This window comes from Equus caballus, chromosome 6, assembly GCF_041296265.1.
Source record: "Equus caballus isolate H_3958 breed thoroughbred chromosome 6, TB-T2T, whole genome shotgun sequence".
Classification (NCBI taxonomy): Eukaryota; Metazoa; Chordata; class Mammalia; order Perissodactyla; family Equidae; genus Equus; species Equus caballus.
The window spans coordinates 38,521,275-38,538,020 of record NC_091689.1 but is presented as its reverse complement, the minus strand read 5'-3'; the positions used below and the strand labels follow the sequence as shown (position 1 = coordinate 38,538,020).

Sequence of the window (16,746 nt, the reverse complement as noted above, 5' to 3'; positions counted from 1 at the left end):
AAATCAAGAAATGAAGTGGGCTCTAAGAAAAGAGGAACTGAGTACATTTAGTCACAAATTAAGAAGTTAGGGCTCGAGGGCTGTCACTTGTCACATCCCGCTGACTATAAGCGAAGTGTTCGTATACTATTGTAGGTTCCTATTCTATCCTTGAAGATCTTCTGGATCACTGGCAGGAAGTACACGATGTCCTCACTGACTGGAAATGCTTCCCTCAGAATAAAACCCCGAATGCTGCAATTAGAGCCATGTGTCCCTGTCGGCTCCTCAGTGATTTGGAAGGACCCTGTTCCTCACCATTCTCTGTATAGTTCTTCACATACAAGTATCAGCACATGATGATTAAATAAAAATAAAGAAAAGCGATCTGTTAACTTTTCCTCGTTGGGCCAATTCATGAACTCTGTGTGTTCTTCTCATTTCAGTTGCTTACCTCTTAGACAGTTTAGAGAAGAAACATCATCCACATCAGCAATAAGCCAACAAAGGACTCTTCTTCTGACACGTACAACTTACTAAAAGCAGTGTTCCTAGCTTCAAAGTCCAGCGGAGTCCTCAGTGTCCATCACCAAAGTCATGACAAAGATCTGAAATCTACCATTATCCCTCTAGGAAAGCCCAGGTACTTCAGATCCTGAAGGGACACCACTCTTTTAGCTTTTGGGAAGACAGCTGTAACACAAAGCGCTAAATCAACATAAGGGTCAAGGTTATACCTTGTTCTTTCTACCAACCCATCGCTGCCATACGTGATCCTAAGACAACGTTCCTTCAAGACCATTTCTCCAATAGCTTTTTCCTGCTCAAGAACTTCCACTGAAACTCATTAGCAATTCCACAACCTAGCCAGCAGTTTTCTATCCTCATGAACCACTTATCCTTCCTTTCCTTCCCCCCTCCTCATCACACACATGACTCCCTGAAACAGCCAGTTCGGACCTATCTTCTCTACCACCTGTCTTGTCTCATGTTATTCTCTGGAACGTTTTCCCCTTCTTCTCAAATGCACACATGCTCTCTTCAAGACTCGAGCCATGTCCTACCTTCCCAAGTCTGCATTCATTTTCATACCTAAATGCTCACTCGTTTCCTCCCATCTTCATTTTGGATTGCTGTTTGCAGTGTAAGCCAACTGGTTTTGAATGAAGACAAAAAAGATGATCCAATGAATCCATTTAACATTAATTTTTGCAGAAGACATGAGGTTTACACCTTGGTTTTCTTTTTTTCTTTTCCTTTTGCCTACAGATGTCCAACTCTTCCAAAACCATGTAGAAAACAACAGTTGCACTCCTGGGCATTTACACTAAAACAATGAAAACATAGATTCACGCAAAAGCTGTACATGAGTATTCAGAGCAGCTTTATTTGTAATAGTCAAAAACTAGAAACAACCCACATGCCCTTCAATGGGTGAATGGTTCAATAAAATGTGGTAGAGCCATACAAAGGACAAGCACAACACAGTGATCTAAACCAGGAAATAGACACGGATACAGCATTAGTCATTCAACTACTTAGTAGAATTTCAGTTTGGACTGAAATTCCCTAGATGTGTGTAGAGTTCTATGATGTTTTCTCATGCATAAAAATCCTTGTAACCATGAGAACAATCAGGACACAGAACTGTTATATTACCCCAGAGAAATTCCCTCAGGCAACCCCTTTAGAGCCACACCCCCTCCACCCCCAGTTGTGACCGTGGAAAAATGGATCTCTTCTCAATTTCTATAATGTTGCCATTTTGAGAATGCTGTGTACATCGAATCAATCACACAGCCTTTGCAGATTGGCTTTTTTCACTCAGTACAATGCCTTAAGCTCCATCCAAATCATTGCCTATGTCAACAGTTTGTTCCTTTTTCTTATGACATTTTATAACTAGATATAATCTGTACGTTGATAGCTCTGTGGCCACATTACATAGTACACTGCCAGGAGAAGTCAAAAACAGCAACACTGCCTGTTGAAACCATAAAAGTTTCTGTTTCTGGGTCTCCCAGACGTAGCCTATGAATACTAAAGGTTTAAGGGCACTTTCTAACACTTGGTATTGTGAAATGTGCTCACAACACATTCATATACAGAATCACCCAACGGTGGCAATTGTTCAGCTGTTCCTTGAGAAACAGCAATTAACCAGAAACAAAGCTGTAGTGACCTTAGCTACAAGACTTCTAACTTTATGACTTCGTGGAAAATTTCAGATACAGTTCACAGTTAGATAGAGAATGGAGTCTCTTTTGGTTCTGAAACAAGGAGCTAGGTCCGGAGCAGAATATCCGCCCTACAAGCCAATGGCAGCTAGACAGACAGTTTGCAAAGAGAAAATGACATAAATGCATAGGAAAGTATGAGAAAGCCCCCAAAAGTGTGGGATGGTGCTGCCCTGGATCCTAATGACTTTCCAGTTGTCATTTAACTCCTTGCAGGACCAACTATCTTGTTCCAGATACTGAGCTCCATAAGACAAATGTGTCTTTCCAACAAAGTCTACTATTTGCTTAAAAAGTATACAACAGAACATTCTGAAGTCTCAAACTAAGAACCTTGTCATTTAATTATATGATTCCACCTAGTACATCCTCCCACTTTATGTATATGGCTTTTTTGATAAACATTTTCCTGTGTGTACATGTTTAATATTCACCCTAAATATCTACCAGCACGAACGATGTCTAACTTAATTTTCAGACCCTGCCGTACTCATTCCCATGCTATGGGCCAGGGAGCCAGGGAAGGACAGGAGTTCTGGCAAAGAATCATCAAAGCCCACGTACCTACATGAAGACGAAATCAAGAATATGATTCACAATAGATGTTTCCAAGATGACAAAGATGCTGTGGCTAAGAATATTCTTAACAAATTTACTGAAGAAGATTAATGTAAAGTAGAATAGTTTCCTGTCGTTAGTATTTATTGAACATTAAACATCTAATTCCTATTGGGGGAAAGCACACACCTCCTACCTCTCTAGGCTCTCTAGAGAGCTTTTCTTTTTCAAAGGGCTGTCCTTATGTCATCCAGAACAACAACAGTAAGGAGAACGTGGTTGAGTTGGAGTGCAAAGATTTAACTCAACGTTGGGAGAGATGGAGCAGGAATCACTGGAAAAGTGCCTCAAATGAGGGCAAAACAGCAACCTTCAAATGTCAGGTCCTTAACTATCATTCAGGAGCCAAGGGGAACAATCCAAGGACATGGCCCTTTTTGCATCTTTATAATGGCAAGTGGGAACATCCTGCCAGGAACTGTGGTCAAAAGGGCCAGAGACACCCTAGGGCACAAACACATCATGTTACACCACCTAGCCACATGCTTTGCCAGGATTCTATCAGCTTTCTAATTAATCTTGCATCCTTACCAAAAATTCCATATTGTCTTCAAACATGCCCTACACATTTATTGACCTCTTGTGTGCTGGATGCTAGATAACTGCAGTCAAAAAGAATGATGTCTATTAGTTTAAAACCATGACAACTTGCTTCCAAAAAACACTACAGTAGCAAGAACAGACTCTGCTCCCAGCACAGTCCCCGACATTGAGCAGGCCCCCGACATCTGGGGCACAAATCAGACCACTTCTGCTCACGCGGAATAATAACCTCACCCGGCATGTCTGAAACCTACTCTCCAGACCTATACAGGTACCAACCCATTCTCAAAACCCATCAACACCAATGTCATGAGAGCCTCCTCCACACACACAGAGGCAGCATTTATTCTTGTTAGGTTTGCTGCCTCAGGTATCGAGACAGAAGCGCCGGCACTTTGGCAGGAATCCAGGACTCATTCTTCATTGTACAGAAGGTCCACTTAAAAGCTTTGTTTCATTTCCAGGAAGCTTTATTTTTCAAGTCAAAATTCTATTCAAAGTACATTATACTTTGTTAAAGACGACTTTAAGGAAAAATATATAGTTGTCAACATAAAAATCTTATTTTTTCTTTTTCAGATATCGGGGACATTCATATAATAATAATAATTGTAATTATTTCACAGTAGTTCTCAAACACAAAAACAGCTGCCCTATTTAAGAATTTAATTTTAGGGACTCCCAACATTTTGAAAGCATTACTGCGACTTTTAAAATACACACTGCATCTTGCTAGACAACTTAGCACAAGCTTTCTGTATGATCATCTCCTGGGCACTTTCTCACTTGCTATCTGCTAGGTTCTACGCTTGACACATCCCTGCATCATCTCATTGGTTTAACAACTTTTGCAGCACTGAACACAACAGGAGGTCGTTACACTATAAAAATTCGTGTAGATTATTAATATAGATATTAGCGCTAAAATGACAGCAACGCTTAACACAGTTTACTGTTATTGAGGTTGTGTTGCTGTGTTAACTCAGAATCTGAGCAGCACTGTCCCAAGGCACAGAGAACACCATCTGTGGCCCGTTCAGCAGAGAAAGCCATTAAGCCACCTTCCCTTCTACAGGGAGCAAATGAACATCACCTTATCTACTCAGAAGTTTAATGCCAATCACTACACGCCAGTTGGGACAGCATAAACAGGCGCAGAACAAAATGATTCTATGAAACACTCTTGCTTCCCTCTGAAATTGCTTTACGATTGTAGATCAAATTCTTTCCCAAAGAATCCTGCTCTGCATGTCATAAAAAGTAAGGTGCCTATGTCCTGCTTTGAACTCTTAAAAATACATACTGTCCTGCATTTTCTTTGATGCTTGCAAATTTCAGACTCAACAGACAGGCAATCCCAGTAAGAAAGGGAAGAAGAACAAGAACTCAGGAGGCTTTTCCACAGTCCCCAAACCCAGTGCACTCCCACAGCAAACCGGTAGGTCCATGTTGTTCCAGGAAAGGGAGATGGGGAGAGACAGGAGGTGTCCACACCAGGCGAGACAAAACCAGGTGAGTCCAGAGGAGGCAGGTGGAGAACCAGGCGGACTCCCAGGAGCCAAGGGTGGCCTCCCCCCTCCCTCCGGACGAGGACGAGGCCTGCTGTTCCTCCCCCTCCCTCCGGTTGTCCCTCTCCCGCATCCCTGAGAGCGGGGAGTGGAGACACACGCGGTGTGCACAGCAGGCAGCCTCTCTGAGCCTGAGACAGCTGCCTGGACTGTCTTCCATCGCTGGGGAATGGGGACGGAGGGGACGGAGGGACCGAGGAGCCCTGTGCAGCCCGCGAGCCCCGCGCCCGGGCCCTCGAGGACAGAGCCCCGCAGGCCTCAGCAGACACGGCGGGCCAGGGCCGCACCGCCGCCCGGAAGGCTGTCCGGGTCCCGTGCCACGTGCCCGGGTTCAGGGCGCGTCTCCCCTCGGAGCGGCCCTCCCGCCCCGCTGCGGCCCTGCCCGCCGTCCTCCGAGGGCCTCCTCGTCTCCGCGGAGCCCCGTCAAAGCGCTCCCGCCCGGGCTCCCCGCGGAAGCGACGCCCGGAGGCCGGGGCCTCGCGGGCCGGGGCGGCACAAACCGTCCTCCGCCGGCCGAGCGCCCGACGCGGAGCGCGTTGGACCGGCCGCCCCCGCCCAGGAGGGACGAGGCCTGGCCGGGACAGCCCCGCGGGACACTGGGCTCAGGGGGACCGCTTTGGAGGGGATGGCCGCGCCCTCTCTACCGCTGGCCTCAGGCGCATCGCTGTGCCACAAGCAGGAACTTCCCGCCACATTCGCCTACTCCACGCTGAGGCGGCATTGCCCCGCCTGACCCGGAAGTCTGCGGCCTCCCCATTGGCTCAGGAAGAGCAGGAGTTGGGGGGCAAGCGGGTGGGCGAGTGAGTGAGGAGGCGGAGCCAGGGGAGGGCGGGGCGAGCTGGAGGGGAGGGGCGAGTGGAAGGGCGGGGCGAGCGGGGGGTGGGGCGAGCTGGAGGGGAGGGGCGGTTGGAAGGGCGGGGCGAGTGGGGAGGCTGGCGAGAGTGGAGGCGTTGGCAGCAGGGAGTTGGGGCGCCAGAGGACCTGGGGCAGCCACGTGCCACTGCACTGCACGTGGGCAGGCAGGGCGAGCTGGGAGGCGTGGCAAACGGGATCAACCAGCAGGAGGTGGAGACTGTACTGGTCAACTGCCAGCCAAGGAAAATCAGGAGCCATGCTCCTCCCACCCGCTGCCTGATGGGAAATGGAGTCTCTTTACATGAAAAGTAAGAGGCCAGTCTCCCTGCCTCCTGCCCTTTGGGAAACGTAGTCCACAGCCTCTAAGTCCTACCTTCTGATCTGATGCTTCAGCTCTCAGTGCCATAAAAGCCAAAAAAACATGGCGAAATTCACATTGAGGTTGAATGTTACTCCACAAAATTGAGTTTCAGCACCAAAGGTAACATTAATATTTTCTTCTTCATATTTTTTTTTGAGGAAGATTAGCCCTGAGCTAACCTCTGCCACCAAACTTCCTCTTTTTGCTGAGGAAGAGTGGCCCTGAGCTAACATCTGTGCCCAGCTTCCTCTACTTTATGTGTGGGACGCCTGCCACAGAATGGCTTGACAAGCAGTGCGTAGGTCTGCACCCGGGATTGAAACTGGCAAACCCTGGACAGCAGAAGCAGAACATGTGAGCTTCACTGCCAGCCCCACTGGGCTGGCCCCAATATTTTCTGTACTATTCCTACAGAAACCAAAAAACACTTGTTTGGGGAGGTTTTCCAGGTTTTGCTTGTAAATCAAGATGAGGCAGTAGGGATCTCATCAAGATGGCAGCATAGGCAGACTCTGAACTCACCTCCTCCCACAAACAGAATTAGGTTACAACTGTTCTTGGAAAAATTACCCTGGAGAGAAAACTGGAAACTGGATGAAAAGAACCCCCACAATAAGGGACAGTCCTGACTGAGGTGGAAGAGGCAGAAATTCCTTCTGGAGAGAAAAAGCCACCTTCACAAACCACAGACCTTCACAACCAGTAGGGCAGGAGCCACCCTAAGGTACACAGCCCTCCCTGGAGAAGTGGGGACCTGAGCAGGGGCCTGTTACTGCCATAAGCATGCTTCAGACTCAGCACAACTGAGATGAGTGCCCTACTATTTGGCTCGGCTGCCTATTAACTGCAATGGGGCAATACCCCCAGAAAAGCTATCAGATGAAAGCAGGAAAACACCGGGTCTTAAAGGGCCCGGCACAAATTCAGCCATATCAGAGAGAAACCTAAAGTCACCAAAAAGAAAGCTGCACAGTCCTTTGGTGAAAAGAGACTCACCTGGTAGGCTCTGGGTGTGTCTCTGTGAGAGGTGAGACGTCTCCAGAGACAGACATTGGTGGTGGCCATTCTTGTGACCTAGTACAGGCATGCTGACAGGTGCTGGCAGACAGCATTGAAGTTCTTCCTCTGCCCGACAGCCCAGGGGGTCGGCCAAACCAACTAGAGCACAGAAATAATCCAGATCAGCCAGGGCAGGCAGCCTGCCCTAGGGAACTGCCCTACACAAGAGCAAGCCCTCAGGCTACTTGTCAGCCTGCATAGACTGGGTGCTTTGATCCTCTGCAGGTAGGAGAGTGTGTCCACCTCTATGGGGCAGGGACTGTGTGAGGAACAGGTGAACTGTGGGGGGTACTGTTGGAGAGGTGGGGACCTCTGCAGTGGGGTGACAGGTACATCCCAGGGAGTCAGGAAGTGTGCACGAAACAGGGCTTTGTGATGGGGGGCACAGAGGAGCTAACGCCAGCGACCTCGTGACCCAACCCTCTCTGATGACAGACAGGGAGATGGAGACCTCAGGCAGGAAGGAAAAGCTCAGAAATTGATGTGCTTCCTGACTCAGAGGGGCCCAACTTCTCTCTCCACATCAGCAGGGCTAGAGGGGGGACTGAGTCCAGCTCAGACACAACCTCCTGCAGCTCAGGGCCTCAACAGCCCAGGGAACATGGACGGTGACTTACACGGAGCCTGCATCACTCATCACTGTGTTGGGCCTGATGCCTCGGCTGCCACAGGATGCTGGAGGCACTGCTGAGAGGAGCTTTGCCAAATGCAGACAGCTCAGGGCTCAGGGCAGGACTCTCTCCTCCCCACCCTCAGGAGCCTGAGCCCCTAGACCCACCTCCGGGCTCACTCACCGCCACATAATCCTCCATCGTAGCATCCAGCAGCTCAAGGGAACTGAAGAATGTCACCAGGGAGGGGACGACACCCTGTGCCGCCATTGGGATGGGCATGGTGATGAGCTTCCAATCTCAGGTACCCCCATGAACCCTCCTCTGAAACCCCTCACCTGAGCCACCTGCCCACCCCACACTCCCATACACAGCAGCCTAGGATCCTCGGGACACCCCAACATCCACAATCCCCTCCTGCCCTCCCCTCCAGGAGCACCAAACCCCACCAGTCATGTCCCAGGGCTGGCTGTTGGTCAACGCCAGGGGGTGTGGCCCCTGCCCCTCCCCACCCCAAATCTGTCCTGCTGCCAGCCCTTCCAGGACTCCCCCTGCTCACTGTCAATGCAGGCACTTCAGGATCTGTGGCTATAGGAGATGCCCTGGAGGAGGAAGGCCCCTCTCCTGAGGGAGGCCTCCAGCTGGGAGGGGGAGCCACCTCTCCTCTGACTCCTGGGCACCTCCACCACAGGCACCCTCACCTGCTGCCGCCGCCTCTCCTGGGCTCCATGGCGGGCCCTCTGTGCAGTGGCCAACACGGAGGTCGCCTCCTGTCAGTGCTGAGGACAGGGTCAGAGAGGTCCTTCTCCCTTCCACATGTCCCCCAAGGCCCCTGACCTCAGACCCTGGCCATTAGGTTCCAGTCCCCTGCTTCCTATGCTGTTTCCACCTCCAGAGTGCTCTGATTCTAGACCAGTCCTGGCTCCAGGACTCACTCTTGTGTGACCTTGGGCCTGCCCAGGCCTCCCTGAGCCTCTTTCCTCATCAGGAAAGAGTGAGAACTCCACCTGCCTCCAGCGCTCTCCTAGGACTTCCTGTCATCTGACTGTCATCACTGCTCTCCCCTCAGCTCTCGAGGAGGAGCCAGCACAAATCTCCTCCCATTCCTGTCATCCCTTGGACGGTATCACCCCAACGTGAGGCCTGCACCACGTCATCTCCCTCCATTTCCCAGAGGAGGAGACCGAGGCCCACAGAGGGGCAGAGACTTGCTCAAGGACCCACTGAGGAGAGGCCACTCTCCGCCCCAGCCAGAGTCCCTGTCCCCGCTGCCTTCACCCCTCGCCCTGCCCCACTACTGACCACGGTCCTGACCTCTGCACTCCCAGAGTGTGTCCCAACAATAGCCAAACTGAGACATGGAGGGAGAGGGCAGAGGGTGTTGGTGGTGGCCGTGCGGCATCTCCTTCCTGCCCCACCGACAGAGGTCTCTGAACCCCAGGATGGCCTTACCATAGCCTCACTTCCTAGGATGCCCTCAGGATGTTCCTGGGCCCTCGCGCACCCCTCCTCCCAGATCTCCAGCCCCAGGTTACCTTCAGGAACAGTCTCTTGCTCACATGCTGCTGTCCCCTGCACCACTTCTTAAAGGTGTAGGATCTCTCCCTGGGGGAGTGGGGAAAGAAAGAAAGAAAGACTATGGGATGGTTGAAGGGCAAATCCCATTTGTTTTAGATCCCAGAAGACCCAAACAGCCTGGGGCCTGGATGAGGGATTTCACTGGGTTGCTCTGAGCCCAGAGGTCTCCATGGGACTGGGGAGGGGCCTCTCCTGTTGTCACCTGGGGCCTCCATTCCCATATCTACCACACAGATCTGTTTTGAACACTCTTGGTTTCAGTTGGATGGAGATTTCTGTTGCTGCAAAGGAAACACTTGAGAATCTCCACTGGGCTCAAGTCAGGATCTGATATTGAAGGAAATGAGTTCCTGGGCAGAACCGCTGGCCTAAGGGCCCTGAGAGGCTCAGAGACCCAGGAACTGGATCAGTCGGTGTCCCAGGCATTCACTGTCTCCCAGGTGATCTCAGCTGACTGCGGGGGCCATGGCGACCCAATGCCGGCTGCCAGGTCCACCTCCCCCTCGTGGTGCTTGGATGGAGAGCAGCCTACCCACCTGGATACTTGTCCCCAGGTGTCTTTGAGACGCTTAATGGCAGGGCTCTGCAGAGCAGAAAGGATCATGTGGAACGATGAGAAATTTTTGAGGCCTAGGCACCCCTTGGGAAGGGAAGAGATTGAGCTGTGAGTGGGGGCTGGAGCTCTCCAGCTCTGGATTCTGTCCCCTCATGGACTTCTCCTCTCCTGGAGACAGATGCCCAGGAAACCCAGGGAGGGCACACCTGGGACCTGAGGAGTAACACTGCCTGGCACAAGGATTTTTAGCTGAACACAAGGAAGGAGCACAGGAAGGAAGTGAGCTTGCCACCACCAGGACCTCAAGTCAAGGTCAGTGTGGCCCTGGCAGGAGTGTCTAGGACCAGTGCAGGGATTCAGACCACAGACTTCAATATCGACAGCTGAGAAACAAGAGGCAATTCCCATGATTCCAGACAGGGCCTCCATGGGCCTCCCATGACTTACCTCGGCCACATGAATCCACAGCTCCACCACCCTGGCCCTGTCCTGCGCTGTCATGCCCAGGGCCCCGAGGCACGTAGCGATGACACTGTTGGCCAAGGTGTTCGTGTGTGCCACAGTGTCACGGATGGTGGGTGCCAGGTACTTGTGGTCCCTGCTGTCTCACTGGGACCAGATGGAGCCCAGGCAGTGGGCAGGCATCAAATTCTTGAAGAGCTCCTGAGGAAGATTCAGAGTGTTGCCAGCACTGCCTCACCCCAGCTTGGCATCCATGGTCCCCCACAGTCCCAGGCGGGTTGAGGACAGAGCGGGAGCTCAGGAAGCAGAGGATGTGATCTCTGAGGTGTGTGGGATTCCCTGGGTTTTGTCCGTGTCCACTGAAGGTGTCAGCACACGATGACCTGGGACACAGTGCTGTGCAGAAGGGAGGGCATTTGCTCCCAGCCCCATCTCACTTCCTCCAAGCTCCGGAACACAGCCCTCACCGGCCCACCCCAAGGGACATCTTCCACCCATCGCAGTCCCCCTCGGGTCCCACTCCCCATTCCCATGCACATTCCCCCGAGGCAGGGAGAAGCATTGGCTTTATGTGATTGTCTCCGCTGGAGTCAGTACACATCACATGCCTGATGTGTGCTGAGGATTTGAAGGCCCCCTGGGCACACGCGTGATCGGCCCAAGGACCTGGCAGCACTTCAGTGAGCTCCCTCCTGCACCAAAGGGCCAGACCCATCCCAACTTCCTCTCTGTTCCACCTCGTTCATCGGCACAGCCACCCCGTGCAGCAGGTGCCCTTAGTGTCCAGCTCTGCTGTGCACGTGGGGACAGCGAACGCTTGGGGTTAAGAAAGTGCCCAAGTCGCAGTGTTGGTAAGGGGCAGGGGCAAGAATGTGGACCCAGATCATCATATTTTGGATCAGGGAATGGCAGGTGTGGGGCAGCTCATGGCACAGAAAGGCAGGGCCCCCCTTCCCTGCAAGCCCCGCTGCTCACGGCCTCCATGCTTGTCAGCTGCTCTGCCACCAGCCGGGGAGGGAAGTCCAAGATGTTTGACTTCTCCTCCCTCAGCTGGTTTTCAGTGGTTACAGCCCAGGGTCCAGTGGACTCTAGTTCAGGAGCTGGCACTGAGGCTGAAGTTAATGGTGCCCCTTCCTCCAGCCCTGTAGGGTCCGATGCAGGTGATGCTGGCTCCAGCTCTGCCACGGGTGGTGGGGCTGGAGCTGGAGATGGCTCTAGCCCAGGGGCTGGTTCTGGCTCTGGCTCTGGCTCTGGATGTGGCAGGAGCTTTGGAGCTGGCTCTGCAGCAGGATAAGGAGAAAGTTTGACCCACACACCTGACAGTTTCTGTGCCTTTCCAAAGACAGGAAGGACTCCACTGCCTTTAAGGGAACTCTAGCCCATGAACCTCAACACAGACAGTCTTCCCAGACTCCAGTCCCCTCACCTTTCTGTTTAGCCTCAATGGCCTTGAGGTGCTCCAGGTGGCCTGGCACAAGGTAGGCATGGCCCTCCACATGTGAGCCATCAAAGCTGACGTGCAGAGTGGCCAGCTGCAGGGTCCAGCATGGAAACCGCAGGGGCTCCCTGCAATCCTGCCCTTGGCCCAGCCAGGTTCCCAGCAGGAAATAGCACTGCGGGGAGGCAGATGGGCCAGAGAGTCAGTGGTCCGGCCTTTCCTTAAACACTGCCCACCCAAGGCACTCTTGTTAGCATCTCCGCCCCTGTGCCAGACCCTCCCCCTCCAGAGGAGGGGCCCATCCCAGCCCTGAGCCCTGGCTGGCTGTCCTGGCAGTGGCAGGCCTGCTCACCCAGCAGGCTGAACACAGAGTCTGTGAGAGTCTCTTGTTCCCACCGACACTCTCCTCCCCAAGGGTCTGGACACAGCCCACTCAAGCCCTCCATGTATGTGGGCCACTGGAATGAAGACTCCAGCAGATCTGTGAGCAGCTTGCTCACGCACCTCCTACTATGGACCTGCTGGTGGCGCTCACAAGGGGTGGATGTGGAGAAAGGGAGACACAAGGAGCTGGGACTCTGCTGGGATTGGGTCTCTAGGAGGCAACTCAGCCCAGCCTCCCAACCGGTTCTCAGGGGGCCTGGGACACATAGATAGCTGTCTTTGAGTCCAGTCCTGCTGGAGTGGAAGCCACCAGAACTCAGCCTTCCCATGGGAATCACAAGATGGGTGAGATGCAGAGTTCTCCCAGGCCTGCGCCAGCCACAGCCTCCATCCTTTCCTCACCCTGTTTGCTAGAGACAGGAGGCCCTCCGTCTGCACTCAAAGACCGCTCACTTTGGGAGGTGGTGCTGTCCTCCAGCATCCCGCACACAATGGGCCAAGCTGCCTCCACGTGTCCCAAAGGAGATGAGGGCGTCGCCCAGGATGGAGGGTAGATGGGACCTAGAAATGATGTCAAGTGTGACTGACTCAGATTAGAGGGGAGGCCCAGGGAGGCTGTCTGCTTCATTTATTGAGTGACACTTAGTGTATCCAGATGCCCTGCACACAGTATGTCCTTCATAGACATTGTTAAATGAACTCCAACCAGATCCACCCCAGGTGTCTGAGTAGGCCTGGGGCCCCTCTGGGGCCCCAGAGATCCCTAAATGGCTACACCAAGGACAAGCACCAGGACCAGCTGGATGGCATCTCAAACTCCTTGACAGGGTGCTCTCCAGGTGTTTTTCCAAACTCAAAAAGCCACAAGCCAGTGAAGGGAGAGGAAGACTACTTTTCATAGGGAGCAGAGAAATAATCAACACCAGCAACCACAGCATGACCCAGGGCCCTTTCTGCAGAGCCGGGCACCAGGGCAGCACCTGGATGGCTGAGCCCATTCGTCCCTGGGAGAAGCCTAGCAAGTTCATCCTCTCCCACCCCACGTTTCAGAGGAGCCAACTCAGGCTCAGAGAGATGCGGTGACATTCCCAAGGCAAGACACACAGCTGGCAGTGGGCAGAGTCACCACTGTGCTGAGGAGGAGGTGGACAGTCACCTGGGAAACAGCTGGTCCAGCACCTGGTGGGCTGTGCTGGAGCCTGAGTAGCTGCAGAGGGAGGTGATGACACTGCAGAGGACTCTGCTGGGGAAGGCTGGCAGCACAGTCTCTGAGAGCCTCTGCATCATGCCTGCCTGGAGGGCCCGCATCCTGCAGGCCTCAGTGACAGACAGAGTGGACTCATCTTCACTCTGGGTGGGATGAGGAGGACAGAGGGTCAGGGCCACCACTGCAAACCACCAGAATTATCAAGGTCTGCAGCTGACCCAGGAACTCCTTGCCCCTCCCAGACGTGTGCGACAGGAGAGACAGGGGCTCCCACACTCAGCAAGGTTCTGGGCTTTCAAAGTACAATCGGACTTTGGGCGGGCGAAGGATTCCACATTGAGCTCCCTCAAGGCCATTTGCTCACTGAGGGACAACAGACCTCCTTCTGTGAAGAGCGCCAGCCCAGTGAATCCTCAACAGACACGCCCTCTCTAGAGAGGAGAACAGAGGCTTTGGCATGCCAAGTGGCTTCTCTAGGTCCTGTGGGTCAGAACTGAGAACCGCCCAAACTGGGGGCTGAGGGACATCCCCTCTAACTGCCTGAGGCTTCATCGGACCCTGACCCGGAGGGAAATGTTAGGTGGCCACCTCACCCATCCCAGGTCTGGAAACAGTGTACAGGGCAGTGACAAGTTCTGAGAATCCCTTTGACTTCCAAAACACGCTGATGGTTATCTCTCTTACATTAAAGGAAGTTTGGAGACCTTCATTATCGAGGTTCCATTTTCCAAAAGAGGCAAAATTCAAAGATACTCAGGGCCTATTGGGAAGCGACAATGACATCAACGTTTTCTCTAATCTTCCTAGGAAAATGCAAAGAGTGCCTTCCTATCCTCCTATGCAGCTGGTAGGGAGAAGCGGAAGTCCAGATTCCTTTGGGAATGGGACTGTGGGACACTCATGGGGAACAGCCCTGTTAGGGTCCCAGGAGAACGGCAGTTTGAGGTTGGATTCTGGGCCTGCCCTGGTCATCTTAGGGGCCTGGATGGGAAGACCCCTCCGTGCCCACTCTCACCTCGGAGCAGCCCTGGTTATTGATGATGGTGCGGTGCAGCTGGTCCCTGTCCAGGGAAATGGAGTACCCGAACCCATCTGCCAGCTCTTCGACCACCTCCTGCGTGCAGCTCTGCAAATACAGTGCCCAAGAGGCGGGCCGGCAGGTCTCAGGGGCCTGCCTCGACTTGGCCACAGGAGTAAACCCCAGCACAGATCAGGTACCGAGCAGCATTTGCATAGACCTCCAGCCAGGGAGGGAATGAGATGACACCCAGATGGCTCGGGACTAACCTATGGGTAGAGGAGCTTGGTTCCCAGCACCCACTCTCCCATCCTACTAGCCACCACCTAGGCTGGGAACATGACACACTGCCAGGCTTCCAACACCGAGCAAACAGCTCCTACCCAGGGTGCTCCCCACTCAGCCCCGCCGTCCCTCACTCACTCCCCTCCAACACACAAGTAGGCTCAAAGGGGTGTGGGGGTGGCATCCAGTTTTGACCTAACCCCGATGGCCGGCCCTGTGTTACCTGAAAGCTCATCCTGACAAATGACCAGACGCGGTGCAGGTGAGGGCAAGCCAGCATCTATAGTGACTGAAAGGGCTCTTTGTCTTGGCTTTCCTGAAGCCAGAGCCTCCACAACTCGGGAGACAACAGGAAAACATGCTGTTCTCTTGAACGTCTCCACTTAAGTGAGCTCGATAGGATGCTATGTCTAGAATGTGGGCGCCTGGAGACCAGTGTGCTAAGTTCTGTTGGGGTCTGTCTCCAAGGAAGTGAGGTCACTTCCTCTGAGTTCCCATACCTTGGCCCCTTCTTCAATCACACCCACCCAAAACCCCTCTGGGATCTTGGCTGCTCACCCTCCTTGCCAATGTCATCTCCATGACTGCACACAAATACCCATCACAGTGCCCCACACAGGACCTTGAGATGGAACCAGGGTTCCAGCTTGAGGACATGCAGCTGAGTTCCAACCTCTTTTTTCCTACAAGCTCTGTGTCCTGGAAACGCCATTGTGCCTCCCAGGGCCTCCTCAATCACCCAACCTGCACGATGGGGACGATGCCGGAAATAGCTCCCTCAGGACGTCCTCAGGTGTAGAAGAGACAATAGCGACAACACCTGTGGTCTGGTTTGCCTGTGTCTGATGCACACACTTAGAGATGAAAGAATGACAAGAAGGGATGGGATGTAGTGTGGAGTACCCCTCAAAACAGGCCTGGGTTCCAGCTGTGTGACCTTGAGAAAGTCACTGCCCCTCTGGGCCTCTTTTCCAGGTCTGCATAGAGGGAATGATTGGCCAACAGACAGGCAGGATCTCAGATTTTCAGCCCCTGCTTCAGAGAGACGTTGAGGCAGAAGCACCCAGCCAAGCTGTGCCCCCTTCCTGGCACACAGAATTTGTGAGATGTTAAGGATTTGTACTTTTGGGGCGCAAGCTCTTGGAGCAATGTCATCAGAGAGCGATGGCAAAAAGCACAGCCTACCAGTTCCCACCACCCGTCCCTGCCATGCCCCCATCTGCCCTCTGCTCCCTTCTCAGGCTCCTTCTCGCCACACCCCCACCTTTCTGCCCTTCTCTGGTCACACTCACTTCTTCCTGCGAGTCTCTGCACCAGTGGTGCCTTCTCCCTGACACTCAAACTATTCCCAGACACAGGCAGGCATGCCTCTCATCTTTCACTCTGCTCACAGCAAATGTCACCTCATTTCCAGCTCTGCACCTTTAAGAGGTGGAAATTAGGGGAAATTCAGATATTTCCATTCACTGGCATGAAACCTTGCATGGTCTCCTGTTTGACCTAGAATCAGACCCAAGTGCCTCGTGTCAGCCTATGTGGTGGGCAGCCTCCACCATGGCTCCTGGTGCTCACTGCCTTCTGCTGTGCACATCCTTGTGGAACCACAAGTGGTCAGGAACTGCCTTCTGAATAGAATGCAGCCAAGGTGATGGGATGGCCTGCAACCCAGGGTTAAGAACAAAAAGCCTGGCCCTTCCTTCTTACTCATTGGCTTTAGTCCCCTCCCTCTTTCTCTCCTTCTGTTTCCATCTTTCTCTCTCTCCAGTTCTTATATCTCTGGAACTGGGGGAGCAAGTGTGCATGTTTTCAGTTGTCCTATGAAGATGTTCCATAGGAGAGAATGGAGGGAATGATCGGCCAACAGACAGGCAGGAACTCAGACTTTCAGTCCAAACAAACCCCGTCAACATGCATGTGAGTGAACTTGGGAGCAAACCTTCCATGAGTCGAGCAGCAATAGAGCCGCAGCCCCTGCTTCACAGAGACA

The 16,746-nt window shown here is 52.9% G+C and overlaps 2 protein-coding genes across 4 annotated transcripts in view; both read right to left on the bottom strand.

The window, feature by feature from the left end:
* Positions 1 to 7,922, bottom strand: part of LOC138924613 (ral guanine nucleotide dissociation stimulator-like) — a 38,928-nt gene extending 31,006 nt beyond the window's left edge. Inside the window, exons 1-2 of one of the 2 annotated variants that reach the window (XM_070269689.1) lie at positions 7,838 to 7,922; positions 7,158 to 7,319 (exon numbers count right to left, since the gene is read on the bottom strand). The gene's annotated coding sequence lies outside the window, so the exon portion shown is untranslated. Of the gene's footprint in view, positions 1 to 7,157; positions 7,320 to 7,837 lie in introns of those variants that run through there. The other variant, XM_070269693.1, reaches the window with a different exon arrangement.
* Positions 7,838 to 15,148, bottom strand: LOC138924614 (ral guanine nucleotide dissociation stimulator-like). 2 transcript variants are annotated; one of them, XM_070269696.1, is made up of 11 exons: positions 14,983 to 15,148; positions 14,472 to 14,582; positions 13,406 to 13,599; positions 12,652 to 12,810; positions 11,854 to 12,040; positions 11,403 to 11,707; positions 10,413 to 10,628; positions 9,946 to 10,049; positions 9,367 to 9,436; positions 8,533 to 8,610; positions 8,015 to 8,089 (listed from the first exon to the last, which is right to left on the bottom strand). In XM_070269696.1, exons 1-4 carry the CDS (start codon positions 15,037 to 15,039, stop codon positions 12,699 to 12,701), a joined length of 474 nt encoding a protein of 157 aa, XP_070125797.1. In that variant the 5' UTR covers positions 15,040 to 15,148; the 3' UTR covers positions 8,015 to 8,089; positions 8,533 to 8,610; positions 9,367 to 9,436; positions 9,946 to 10,049; positions 10,413 to 10,628; positions 11,403 to 11,707; positions 11,854 to 12,040; positions 12,652 to 12,698. The 2 variants fall into 2 exon arrangements, with proteins under 2 accessions (XP_070125796.1, XP_070125797.1); XM_070269695.1 differs by having other exon boundaries at positions 7,838 to 11,707.
* Between the last annotated feature and the right edge of the window lie 1,598 nt (positions 15,149 to 16,746).

What these genes read in the sequence shown, in the direction of transcription:
- LOC138924614 (XM_070269695.1), bottom strand. Translation starts at nt 15,039, where the DNA reads ATGCTGGCTTGCCCTCACCTGCACCGCGTCTGGTCATTTGTCAGGATG. An exon ending in TTGTCAGGATGAGCTTTCAG is followed by an intron (nt 14,583 to 14,982) that starts GTAACACAGGGC and finishes CTGTATTTGCAG; the next exon opens with AGCTGCACGCAGGAGGTGGT. An exon ending in CTGGACCAGCTGTTTCCCAG is followed by an intron (nt 12,811 to 13,405) that starts GTGACTGTCCAC and finishes CATCATTTCTAG; the next exon opens with GTCCCATCTACCCTCCATCC.